The following is a 13,442-nucleotide window of genomic DNA, read 5'->3' as shown; positions in this document are numbered from 1 at the left end:
GTTGCCATTGCCTTCCTCAGTCGTCTGTGCTTTACCCCCAGCATGCTGTGTAACTGTTTTACCAAGCTTGAAAGGATAGAAAGCTGAGTCAACCTTGCAGTTCTCATCACCATCCTGAAGCTCGTGGCCAACTTTGAGACCCATAGCATCATTTTCTGAGGAGTTATTATGTGGTGATCACCACAGATGAATGTACACATTGATGAAGATGTATAATTTGGAAACTGTATATGCTGCTTCCTCATGACTGCTCATTGAGTAAAAACATACACGAAAACCTAGAAAAATAGGGATGGGTCCACTAATCTGTGAGTCGTGGCGATGCACTGCTACAGAGCATGCCCTCCAAAGCTGCCATTTCCTCCACGGGAACTAGCAAACTAAGGCTCATCCGGCACATGCAGAATAATGCACTTTCAAACTGCTTTCAGTGCTCTTTGAAGCTGTGCGGAATAGCAAAATCCACTTGCAAACAGTTGTGAAAGTGGTTTGAAAACGCATTATTTTGCATGTGTGGAAGGGGCCTAGCTTGGCAATCAGTTGTAACTCTGGGAAAACTCCAGGTCTCACCTGAAGATTGGCCACCCTATTTGCTTCCTCATCCTGGGAAAAGAACCAACCAGACCCAGCTACCAGTTTCCTGTAAGTGTGAATCATTAAACCCACACTGGTCACCAATAAACTATGTTGCTTGGCTCCCTGCTGTAACGATTAGATCACACTTCTCATCTGAAACAAAGCAACAAAAAGACGTAATAGTGCTGGCTGCTAACACACTTTCAATCGACTTTCACAATTGTTAGCAAGCGGGTTTTGCTGTTCCGCACAGTAAAATCCAGCTGCAAAGTGGATTGAAAGTGGATTGAAAGTGCATTATTCTGCATATGCAGAAGGGGCTTAAGGGTAAGAACATAAGAACTAGCCTGCTGGATCAGACCAGAGTCCATCTAGTCCAGCACTCTGCTACTCGCAGTGGCCCACCAGGTGCCTTTGGGAGATCACGTGCAGGATGTGAAAGCAATGACCTTCTGCTGCTGCTGCTCCTGAGCACCTGGTCTGCTAAGGCATTTGCAATCTCAGATCAAGGAGGATCAAGATTGGTAGCCATAAATCTACTTCTCCTCCATAAATCTGTCCAAGCCCTTTTTAAAGCTATCCAGGTTAGTGGCCATCACCACCTCCTGCGGTAGCATATTCCAAACACCAATCACACGTTGCGTGAAGAAGTGTTTCCTTTTATTCGTCCTAATTCTTCCCCCCAGCATTTTCAGTGAATGCCCCCTGGTTCTAGTATTGTGAGAAAGAGAGAGAAAATTTCTCTCTGTCAACATTTTCTACCCCATGCATAATTTGATAGACTTCAATCATATCCCCCTTCAGAAGTCTCCTCTCCAAACTAAAGAGTCCCAAACGCTGCAGCCTCTCCTCATAAGGAAGGTGCTCCAATCCTTCAATCATCCTTCTCTGCACTTTTTCTATCTCTTTGATATCCTTTTTGAGATGTGGCGACCAGAACTGAACACAGTACTCCAAGTGTGGTCGCACCACGGCTTTATATAAGGGCATGACAATCCTTGCAGTTTTGGGGGGCTCTCCCAAATCCAGAGAGAGCCCCCCAAGGCTGGTACTCAGGATGGAAATACCTGAGTACCAGCACCTTTTTAAAAAAGGGGAAAAAATGCACTGACTAATCTCCTCCCTTTCCAGAGGTTCAGTTATCTTGCTTCCCCAAACCACTTTTACCACTAGATACACCTCTCCCTTTAATGAAAGTCTAGGAAAGCTGTCTCCCATCATTCTCTGCTCTGAAGCCTTCGAGTGACGCTCAAAAGTCTGGTTTCCTGTGAATTCCCCTTGTCCAAATTTGGGAATCCACCTTATCCCGCCCTGCGCACACAAAACCTCTCGCACATGCACGCAAGGGGTGAACAATAGCAACACATCTGCGCCAAGAGTTCTGGAAAGGATCTCAGCTCTTGGCTCGTTCAGCGGCTCCCTCCCCCCCTTCCCCAACGTTCATTTCCCGTCTCACTGTTACCTCCCCCCCCCCACCTTTCTCCTTTCTGGGCTATAAATCCAGGATTTAAAAATTGTCTGCTGATCCTTGGCTTGGGGCGGGTGGGTGGGGGTGCTGGTGGGCAGGCGGTGGGGTGGGAGCAGTACACAACCTGCATGCCAGACGGAGCAAGGCAGGAGGGTGGTTGGAGGAAAGATCGAACTCTGTCCATTCTTATAAATAGGGAATCAACGTTTGCCACTGAGGAACCATAAGACAGCATGAAGGTAATGGGGGCACCTGAGGGGGAGGGAAGGGGGTTGTGATGATGGAGGGCTAACCTTGACTCTCCCTCCCTCTGTTCTGCATTTTTTCTCCAGCTGGAATATAAATTGCTTTTAGTGACAACCCATTTAAATTCGGATACTGATTTTATTTTACTTGTTTTACTATTTTATTCACTGCTCAGCTGACTCACAGCCACAGGCCCTTGGAGTATGTGGCCCCTCCCGCACATGCAGAATAATGCACTCTCAATCCACTTTGAAGCTGGATTTCACTGTGCGGAATAGCAAAATCCACTTTCGAACAGTTGTGAAGGTGGATTGAATGTGCGTTATTCTGCATGTGCGGAAGGGGCGTGTGCGGAAGTTGATCACTCCTGTCTAGTGTCGATTTGCAAACAGGGATGTGGTCGTTCTGATCTGGGATGGGGTGCCAAACGGGCTTGGGGGTTCTTGTTCTGTATTCCTGTTGTCATTCTTTTACATAGCACCAACCGCAAGGTGGCTTGCGAACTGAAGAAAGAGAGGGGAGGGAAAGGATGCCCTCTCGAAGGAGTTTGCAGTCTAAGAGAAAAGAATCACAAGATAGAGGGGGAGAGGATTACAAGTGCCAGGAGAGGAATAAGAGAGTAGAAGCGTGAATGTGTGCAAATGGAATTATGTACACAATTCAATGCGTTCTTAACTGGGGATGCATTCTCCCTAATTCCGGATTGTTGGGGGGTGGAGGGAGGGATGGTTATGGAATTCACAGTGGTGAAAAAGAGGCTCTCATGCCTCAATATCATTTTACATTTTCCACAGTCGACCTGTATATCCAAACTTGATTGATTTTATGGCGAAACTTTGGTGAGCCCCTGTTGCAAGCTACCTTGCTTTTTCTAAGAGTGATCTGGGGGGTTGCTGGCCCAAATTTTGCCTCTGCCCCAGACACTCAAGGTGCCCTTGGGCAAGACATTCTGATTCAGTCACACTTCACAATAAGGTAGGCTGATCAGACGTTCCGCTTTTGGCGGGACAGTCCCGCCTTTAAACATTTTGTCCCGCGGGTTCTTCAAATTGTCCCGATTTTTGGGAGGCTGCCGCACTGACTTCTGGGGTGCAAGGCAGTGCGGCAGCTCTCCGGCCAAGGCATCGCCATTGAGCAGCTTCTGGGGTTTTTTAAAGCTATTTGTCGCCGCTTCCGTGACAGGGCGGGAAACGGCAAGCCCCAGAAGGCAGTGTGCGGCCACCTAGCCCCCCGTCCCGGTTCACAAAGGTGACCATCTGGTCACCTTACAATAAGGAGATAACACTATTGGTCTGTGTTATAGTCCTCTTCTGCACATGCAGAAAAATGGACTTTCAGTCCACTTTCACAATTGTTTGCAGGTGGATTTTGCTATTCTGCACTGCATTGAAAGTGAATTGAAAGTGTATTGTCGAAGGCTTTCAATGGCCAGATTCAACTGGTTCTGGAGGGTTTTCCGGGCTGTGTGGCCGTGGTCTGGTGATGCCAGCCACAGATGCCAGTCTGAAGATGCCAGCCAAAGATGCAGGCAAAACATTGGAAACAAAATCCACCAGACCACGGCCACACAGCCCGGAAAACCCTCCAGAACCAGTTGAATTGAAAGTGCATTATTCTGCATATGTGGAAGGGGCCTTACTGTGGTCACCTTAAGTCAGGTGCAACTTGATGGCAATTTGCAGGTGCATTTGCACATGCACACATGTACACACAGAAAGGCTAGAAGCATACTTTTGGAAACAGAAATGGTGAACCCGTCCAGCCAGTGGTCCCAGGAGGTGCTAAGCAATATTCCCAAAGCCAAGGCACAGGGGTCATATATCCAATTATTTGTAGCTTCCAATCATTTGTATCTTCTCCTTTCCCAGGAAATTTTGAATGTTGTGATGTGTGACAGAGTGGATAACATCTGATGCATGTAGCATAGTGCTCTGGAAAGTTACCTTATATGAGCCCCATTGAAACAGAGGGGAGTTGCAGAATGTTATATTTTATTTATAACCATCTTATCTCCCAATGTGGACCCGAAACATCTTGCAACATCAGTGGCGTAGGAGGTTAAGAACTCGTGTATCTAATCTGGAAGAACCGGGTTTGATTCTCCGCTCTGCAGCCTGAGCTGTGGAGGCTTATCTGGGGAATTCAGATTAGCTTGTACACTCCCACACACGCCAGCTGGGTGACCTTGGGCTAGTCACAGCTTCTCGGAGCTCTCTCAGCCCCACCTACCTCACAGGGTGTTTGTTGTGAGGGGGGAAGGGCAAGGAGATTGTAAGCCCCTTTGAGTCTCCTACAGGAGAGAAAGGGGGGGTATAAATCCAAACTCTTCTTCTTCTCTTCATCATTCTCTGTCCCTCTCTTTTAGTCTTGCAACAATACCTTATGAGGTATGCTAAGGTGAGAGTCTGTGGCTGGGCCATGGTCCCTAAGCAAGCCTCCATAGCAGAGTGCGCATGCAAACATGGGTCGCCCAGATCGTAGTCTGACACTTGAATCATTATAACAAAGTCCTGTCCTCTTGCACAGCTCCCATTCATTTCAGTGGGATTGGTGCAGGAGACTTTCCTGTTGGATCATGCCCCACGTCTACATGGGGTGGGGCCGTTTGAATTCTCCAACTGTATGGGGCTGACTGAAATAACTGTCCAGGAATTCAAGACGAAGAAGAGCACTGGGGCATTTGGACAGCTGAACTGGAGCTGTGAGGTTGAGATTTCTATAAGCTGTAAGTTTTCTTATTGCCAGTATTCTAAGGCCATCTTGGAGGGGAGCTCTCTCCTCAGCTTTTTGATTATGTTTTAGTGTTTGCCATATTGTTTCCACAAGTCATGCTCTTTCTTTCAGGCCTTTCTGATTCTGTTGGGATCACTGTTTCCCCTCCTTTTCCTTGTCCAGCTGCCCATTGCACAAGGACAGGCTATCAATGCTCAAGGTAGGCACCTTTGAATTCAGAGTCCACCAGTGCTCACGTGGTCATTTCCATGTGAGGAACATCCACAGCAGTTATTGATACTTAACATTGCAAACAACAGGAAACAATTGGTTGTGGTGGTCTGGTGGACCTTGTTCCTAACGTTTCGCCTGCATCTGTGGCTGGCATCTTCAGAGGTGTATCACAGAGAGAAGTCTGCTGCACACTGTGTCTGGACTCTGTGATACACCTCTGAAGATGCCAGCCACAGATGCAGGTGAAACGTTAGGAACAAGGTCCACCAGACCACGGCCAAACAGTCTGGAAAACCCACCACAACCAGTTGAATCTGGCCGTGAAAGCCTTCGACAATACAACAGGAAATCATGTATTAGACAAAGCTATCTTTCACTCACAAAAGTTTTTATTGGAATAGAACTGATTAGTCCTTAAGGTACCGCTGGTCCAGTGTTTAATGTTGCTATGACAAATTAACATGGCTACTCTTCTGGATTTATATTTCTGGGTTGCTAAGATCTGATGGACAGGCAGCCACTCCTGCCATTTGAAGAGCAGAATCTTTTTCATCTGGATAGTTTTGGAAGGCCTATCACTTTTGAGACAGTTAACTGCTGTGGTTGAAACTGAACATAGAATGGGAAACAGGTTTCCCCAAGTACCTTCCAGCATGTAGAGCAGGAGTCTTCAAACTATGGCCCTCCAGATGTTCATGGACTACAATTCCCATCAACCCCTGCCAGCATGGCCAAGTGGTAGGGCTCATGGGAATTGTAGTCTATGAACATCTGGAGGGCCATAGTTTGAAGACCCCTGATGTAGAGGGTTGACTTCATCATTTTTGGTTCCGTATGGTTGGTTGCTGTGCAAAGTGAAGGGATGCATTTCCCATTCAGCATAAAAAGAGGGATGAGGGTTTGGTTTAGATCAATGCACTGGAAGCAAACTACAAGGGGCACTGCCAGACCTGTTGAGGATTGTCTTGGTCCTTTAAGCAGAGAACCAGCTCTACGTGCTGAACATAATGGTCTGGTGGTAAGCTCCAATTAAGGCTATATCCCAGTTGAGACTGGCCTGCACACGCAGAATAATGCACTTTCAACCCACTTTCACAATTGTTTGCAAGTGGATTTTGCTATTCCGCCCAGTAAAATCCAGCTGCAAAGTGCAGTGAAAGTGTATTGAAAGTGTATTATTCTGCATGTGCGGAAGGGGCCTATGATAGTCGACAAGTAACATAAGGGAAGGTTGAAAAAAAACTTCGGAGAGACTTCAAGAGGATGTGAAATTGTTAAGAAGCGGTGGAGGCCACCGCTGCGGACAGTGTGAGGCCAATTCAAAACTGTCCCTGAAAATCATACGGCTTGAGGCACTGGGGTTAGTGCCAAGCAACACGATTCAAAGTGAGCTGGGACCCGAAGCTCAAAGGCCCTTTCCCCACTTACCTTAAGCCCCGCGCGACTCTCCTAAAGTAGCGCGGGGTCCAGCTGCACTCCCCACTTTAGAAGCGGCGAGAACACAGCTGCCTGTCTCGCGCTCAGCCTGTGTAATTCCTGGCGCCTTTTCAAATGGCGCCTTTTGATGACCCCGCACAGAGCGTGGGGTCGTGGGGAAGCCGGGGCGCGTGCCAGGAATTGCGCGTGTGGGAATTGCGTGCAGCAACCCTCTGACAAGGGTAAGTGGGGAAAGGGCCAAAGACATTTTACATTTAATTTTAAAACAAACTTTTCTTCGTTGGGGCAGCCCAGCAGCAACAACACTGTGGAGAAGACGCCTTGCCGCTAGATTGCGATGACATTTACGAGCAAGGTTCAGTGACGGATGGCGTCTACCTCATTTACCCCGCGGGACCCAACGTGCCTGTGCCCGTGTATTGCGATATGACCACAGACGATGGAAAATGGACGGTAATTGACGCAAAGCGGGATCCATCGCCAATGGGATGGTGCCTTTCAGCACAAGATCCCACTGCAGTTGTTGAAAACACCACAGTGGATCTAGTGTTTGGATTGAGATTTGAGAGGTTAAATTCCCATGCAGTCACTAGACTCACCAAGTGACTTTAAGACCAGTTTCCCATAGTCCTGTTCACATGTCACAGTGAACATATTTACATCCTATCTGTACACATGTACATGGTTTGGTTCAGTGGTGGGATCCAAAAATTTTAGTAACAGGTTCCCATGGTGGTGGGATTCAAACTGTGGCGTAGCGTCAATGGGGCTGGGTGGGGCATGACGGGCGCTGGAAGCAACTCCTGGGCGGGCTGTCGCAGGACACAGCCGGGTACCGTCCTTGGACGGGAAATGAATGCCCGCAGGCGCAGGCTGCCACGCACGCCACTGCACCTCCTGCTAGACTGCTTCAAGTTCTGCGCACTGCTGCTGAGAGGAGGGGCGTAACTAAGGCAAAAATCACGTGGCAAAATCACCAATTAGTAACCCCCTCTCGGCACACACAAATAATTAGTAACCTACTCTCGGGAACCTGTGAGAACCTGCTGGATCCCACCTCTGGTTAAAAAAAAGCCAACTTATGTTCACTTTATGGATGAAACTAGGGATCAGTACCTGGGTAAATCTGAGGCTAGTTCAGCTCCACATGTGTTGAATATAACATAATTATTCAACATATGTATACAAAATCATGTATGCGCTGTACATGGATTGTACAGGTGTTCACTGTAACCAGCATGGTGTAGTGGTTAAGAGAATATGCGCGGCAGACTCTAATCTGGTGAACTGGATTTGTTTCTCCGCTCCTCCACATGAAACCTACTGGGTGACCTTGGTCCAGGCACAGTTCTCTCAGAACTCTCCCAGCCCCATCTGTTGTGGGGAGGGGAAGGAGCTTTTGACCCGCTGATGGGTTTGAAAGGATGGTGACAGAGTCCTGTTGTTTCCCCCACAGTTAGAGGGAGGAGAAATGGGAGTCACAATTTGGGAGGGGAATGGTCATGATTTTGGGGCAGAAAAGTATGTGGAGAGACCTGTGACACAATGCACACAAGCTCCTGTAGAAACCTGCAGGCAGCCTTGTATCATCATATATCTCTATGCAGTTTGGGGTGTCGACACACAAAACATTAATGACTCCTCTGCTCTGTTTCTCCCCTCCTCTCTGTCATGTTCAGATTTTCCAGAAACGCTTCAATGGTACCACCAGTTTCTTTCGGGGCTGGAACGACTACAAATTTGGCTTCGGCAGGGCAGACAGTGAATACTGGCTAGGTAAATATAAAGGGAAGGGGTACAACGCTCTTTCCCTTTTTCTGGAGTAGGCCAAGAATTCTGTGCTCAAGGACCTCGTCTTCCCCCAAACTTTCTCTGGCCGGCCTCCTTCTCCTGTTCCTCCAATTCTGGTCTCCGACATCTTCATTTGCCAGAATCTGCTGGAACGCCATCTGTTTGGGTCTCTTCCTCAGGCAGCTAAAATATGTTCCCTGGCCCAGACAATTCCAGCACTAAGTGCGATGGTGTTTACAATGGTTATGGGCCAGAAGACACAGCCAAGATCCCCCACGTTTGTCTGTTCTGCTCTGCTCCGTCAGCAGACAGTAGGTCAGACAGTCCACAACTCCCAAGGGGAAGGACGAATGGAACATTTAAGGGCTCTACACACCTAACAAATGCTATTCTATGTACCCTTTGTCTCAGGACTGCAAAATATTCACCACCTGACCCTTAAGAACAAGTATGAGCTACGTGTGGAGCTGGAAGACTTTGAGAACAACACGTCCTTTGCCAAATACGCAGACTTCTCACTCTCGCCCAATGCCATCAGTGCGGAGGAGGACGGTTATACACTCCATGTCTCAGGCTTCACTGATGGGGGAGCAGGTAAGAGCCCCAGATTCTCAGCTGCCAATTCTTACTCTCTGCAATGATTTACTCCATTCCCCTCATAGCAATGATGTGATAGCTGGCTTTGAACACATGGCTCGAATCCCCAAAGATTTTCTTCAGTTTTGGAGAGGGTCAAAAAGTGGCCCCCGACCCAACTCCAGTTCCCAAAGAGAATCTGTCCTTTGAATCTAGCTTGCTTCTCTACTGGAAAACAAACAAACAAAGGGAGGGCTCTTTAGAAGAAGACTTAAGAGTTTGGGATTTATATCCCCTCTTTCTCTCCCCTGTAGGAGACCTCAAAAGGGCTTCACAATCTCCTTTCCCTTCCCCTCACAACAAACACCCTGTGAGGTAGGTGGGCTGAGAGAGGCCTCGAGAAGCTGTGACTAGCCCAAGTCATCCAGCTGGTGTGTGTGGGAGTGCATAGGGTTAGGAGAAGAGGAGAATCTTACATCTCCAGGATGTTGGATTACACCCCATCAGCCCCTGCCAGCATATCCAATTAGCCATGCTGGCAGGGGCTGATGGGAATTGTAGTCCATAACATCTGGAGTGCCAAAGGTTCGCTACCACGGGCATAGGCTAATCTGAATTCACCAGATAAGCCTCCACAGCTCAGGTGGCAGAGCTGGGAATCAAACCCGGTTCCTCCAGATTAGATACATGAGCTCTTAACCTCCTACGCCACTGCTGCTCCTTTAGTCACTCAAAAAGGGATCATGGTTGCTGCATGAACTAAAATCATGTGAGAAAATGGATGTGGTGAGGAAGAAGAGGAGTTTGGATTGATATCCTGCTTTTCTCAACCGTGAGGAGTCTCAGAACAGCTTTCAATTGCCTTCCCTTCCTCTCCCTACAAGAGACACCTTGTGAGGTAGGTGGGGCTGAGAGAGTTCTGGGAAAACTGAGACTAAGGTGACCTAGCCGGCTGCATGTGGAGGAGTAGGGAAACAACTCTGGTCCTCCAGATTAGAGTCCACCTCTCTTTGGCCCCTTCCGCACACGCAAAATAATGTGTTTTCAAACCACTTTCACAACTGTTTGCAAGTGTGATTCTTTTGCCATTCCTCAAGAACAGCTTCAAAGAGCACTGAAAGCAGTTTTAAAGTGCATTATTCTACATGTGCGGAATGAGCCTTAATCACTACGCCATGCTAGCTCTCAGTGAAACAGAGCTGAATGGATCCAGTTCCAGAGGCCCATTATTGAAACCAGTATTTCTGAGACATGTGTCCTGCTACCTTTCATCTTGAAACAGCACGCTGAGATCCCTAATCAGATAGCCTCCATTCATGGGAAAGCTATAGCAGGATGGAGCACCTAGCTACCAATGAATCTACTCTTGAGTTAAAAAAAAAATCTTAAATTGGATGGGTTTTATAATTCTAACTGCACTCATGAGCTTCTAGGAAGTCCATCTTTCTGTGATTTCTCTGTATTCCCTCCAGGTGACTCGCTATCCTACCATCAAGGCCAGAAGTTCTCCACTTTTGACCGCGATCATGACCTTTACGTGCAGAACTGTGCAGCACTTTCCTCGGGCGCTTGGTGGTTCAAGAGCTGCCATTTCTCCAACCTCAATGGCTTCTACCTTGGTGGGGCTCACCTCTCCTATGCCAATGGTCTTAACTGGGCTGCTTGGAAGGGCTTCTACTACTCCCTCAAGAAAAGCGAGATGAAAATACGCCGTGTCTGAGACCCAAGATGACCAGTGGTCTGATGCCATCATGGCACTAGGCCACTGGAGAGATGATGCAGGCTGGTTGTCCATTTAAAAAAATAATCATACTGTGGAGAGAGATGGGAATCTGGGATTGGTTCCATGGGGGACTATGCGTGCAATCGGACTAACAAACAAACTTTTCAGCACTCATAAAAATACAGCTTTCAGAGTTCTTTGGACAAAAACTGAAGACTGTTAAACCAGTCTTAAGACATGTTCAAGTGTATCATGAAGACGGGTTGCCATTGCCATCATTTTAATTAGGAAAGGGATTAACAGTTTCCAGTAGACTAGCAAGATAATGAGTGGTTTGGCCTAAGAATGAGTGATAGAATGGCAGAGAATGGGAAGGAGATGTCAACCAAAAAATTTACCAGAATCAGCAATGCTTTGGTACCTCTTGGTTTTTATGTTTCAATAAAGCCCCATTATCCGAAACTACGATGCTTGAGAGGCTAATGCAGTTATAAATGGAGAAGACTAGAACAGGCTATACTTAAACTGGTTCCTAATGTCATAATTTGTCCCGTTCCTTTTTTGATCCTACCCAGCTATCGAATCTTTCAACCTTGGTCTTTTGACATCTGGCAGGAAAGGTTTATAGCAGCGGTTCTCGACCTCAGGTCGGGACCCTCAGTCGTAGAACTGACGATTCTTTCTACAGGGGTCGCCTAAGTCTCTCTGCATCAGTGGTTCTCCATCTGTAAAATGGACAAATGTTAGGGTTGGGGGTCACCACAACATGAGGAACTGTATTAAAGGGTTGCGGCATTAGGAAGGTTGAGAACCACTGATCTATAGTGCATATTGAAATTATTAGATGGACAAGCAGGCTGAATACTTTTTCCCATCCCCTCCAACCTTCTCTGGTGTCCTGCCAGTAGGTTTGTTTTGACTTCCATTTGCTCACATCTGGAGTCTGTCCACTGCAGGTCACCTGAGGCCTCAGTGCTGTAATGGCTGAGTTCTAATGAATCCTGCTGTTCTTTTGGCATTTCCATCTTTTTTCTTTTTTTTGGTCTTGGGGCTGTAATGGGAATGGGAGAGAGACCTACATATTTGGATTCTGTCCTACAATTAGTGAAAGAAAAAAAACACACACGTTCCTGGCAGAAAAAGAAATGTATTTCCCAAAATATGACTCAGGCTGGTGAGCAGGAATATACTTTCTACAGCCATAAAAGACAAGGCACTTGGGATCAAACTGAGAAATGTCTCTGACTGTAATTCAGCCAAGTACCTCAGAAGATATTGCCCCCTTCTCTTTACCTCTGGGCACATTGAAAGAAGAAGAAAGAAGAGGAGTAGTTTTGGATTTATACCCCCTTTTCTCTCCCATAAGGAGACTCAAGAGGCTTACAATCTCCTTTCCCTCCCCACTCCCAAGAAACACCTATGAGGTAGGTGGGGCTGAGAGAGCTCTGAAGAACTGTGACGAGCCCAAGGTCACCCAGCTGGCATGTGTTGTAGTGCATAAGCTAATCTGGTTCACTAGATAATCTTCCACAGCTCAAGTGGCAGAGCGGGGCATCAACCGCCAGTTCGGTTCCAGGGATTGGGACTGCACCTCCCCTAACCAACCACTATGCCATTGCTGCTCTAATAGGCTACCAAAGGTGTGAGCAGAGGCTTTTCTGAGGTTTGGGCTTGCTGCAGCACCAAATCCACACAGTGTACACCAGAGAGACTGAGTCATCAAGGTGCTGCAAATTAACACAATGTCCCACAACCAGGAGGGAGGGATTTAGTTGAATCCCATTAAAAAAAAAACTTAGCTTCGTTGCATAGCAAACCCCATCTGACAACTCTTTTCTGCAGAAGATGAGGGCAGAATCTGGCTACCAGAAAGCACTTTATTGAGAGAGCTGTATAATGGATTGCTCTGTGCTGGCACATTCGTCCCAAAATGCCCAGCAGTGATAGCAATGTCACCAAGTTGCTCCATAACAAAAGCTATTCTTACAGCACACCCCAAGAAAGAGGAGGCAAACCTAGTTCCCCAACCCCTCCATTTAGTTTGCTTCCTCAAAGTAGGTGCGAGAGAGTAAAAGTGGCTTGCTAACCTGAAACAAGTCTGACAAACCCCTCAGGTTTGTTCCCATCTCATGAGGGAGTAGCATTAGTGGAAACAAAGAAGGTCACATTACCACCTTTTTCTCCCATCCCCAGTGAGTTTCTAACCCCTTGGCAATCCCTGTCACACAGTCAAACCACGCACAACCACTAGGGCAGTGTTAACTCTTAAGTCAGAAGTTGTGGATAGAGCAGTGATGGCGAACCTTTCGAAAGACCGAAAGCCCAAAATTGCAACCCAAAAAAACTAATTCTATTTATCGCAAAGTGCCAACACGGCCATTTAACCTGAATGCTGAGGTTTTAGTTTATAAAAATCGGTTGGCTCTGAGGTGTGCGGTACTCAGGAGTAAGCTTGGTGGTAGTCGAGGGCTTTGCTTTGAAGCAACCGTGCAACTCTTCCAACAGGTGAATCACAACCCTAAGAGGGTTTACTCAGAAGCAACCCCCAATGCCAGCAATGGATCTTACTCCCAGGTAAAGGATTGCAGTTTAGTTCTTCACATGAAAATCAATGGGGTTTAACAGCGCTTAACAGGGTTACCTACACTGCCTCCCCAAAATTAGGTCTTAGGTTTAATG

General features: G+C 47.2%; 1 protein-coding gene across 1 annotated transcript; it reads left to right on the top strand.

The window, feature by feature from the left end:
* The first annotated feature begins 2,135 nt into the window (after positions 1 to 2,135).
* MFAP4 (microfibril associated protein 4) lies at positions 2,136 to 11,038 on the top strand. The gene is made up of 6 exons (XM_048518388.1): positions 2,136 to 2,283; positions 5,135 to 5,222; positions 6,963 to 7,126; positions 8,353 to 8,449; positions 8,876 to 9,058; positions 10,513 to 11,038. Exons 1-6 carry the CDS (start codon positions 2,278 to 2,280, stop codon positions 10,758 to 10,760), a joined length of 786 nt encoding a protein of 261 aa, XP_048374345.1. The 5' UTR covers positions 2,136 to 2,277; the 3' UTR covers positions 10,761 to 11,038.
* Positions 11,039 to 13,442: the final 2,404 nt, after the last annotated feature.

The sequence above is a fragment of the Sphaerodactylus townsendi genome, linkage group LG15, assembly GCF_021028975.2.
Source record: "Sphaerodactylus townsendi isolate TG3544 linkage group LG15, MPM_Stown_v2.3, whole genome shotgun sequence".
Lineage (NCBI taxonomy): Eukaryota > Metazoa > Chordata > Lepidosauria > Squamata > Sphaerodactylidae > Sphaerodactylus > Sphaerodactylus townsendi.
This window is presented reverse-complemented; position numbering and strand designations above follow the sequence as displayed.

Excerpts from the sequence above, each read along its gene's own strand:
- MFAP4 (XM_048518388.1), top strand. Across the intron at positions 5,223-6,962 it reads ACAGGCTATCAATGCTCAAG|CCCAGCAGCAACAACACTGT; the intron begins GTAGGCACCTTT and ends TCGTTGGGGCAG. Across the intron at positions 9,059-10,512 it reads CTTCACTGATGGGGGAGCAG|GTGACTCGCTATCCTACCAT; the intron begins GTAAGAGCCCCA and ends TATTCCCTCCAG.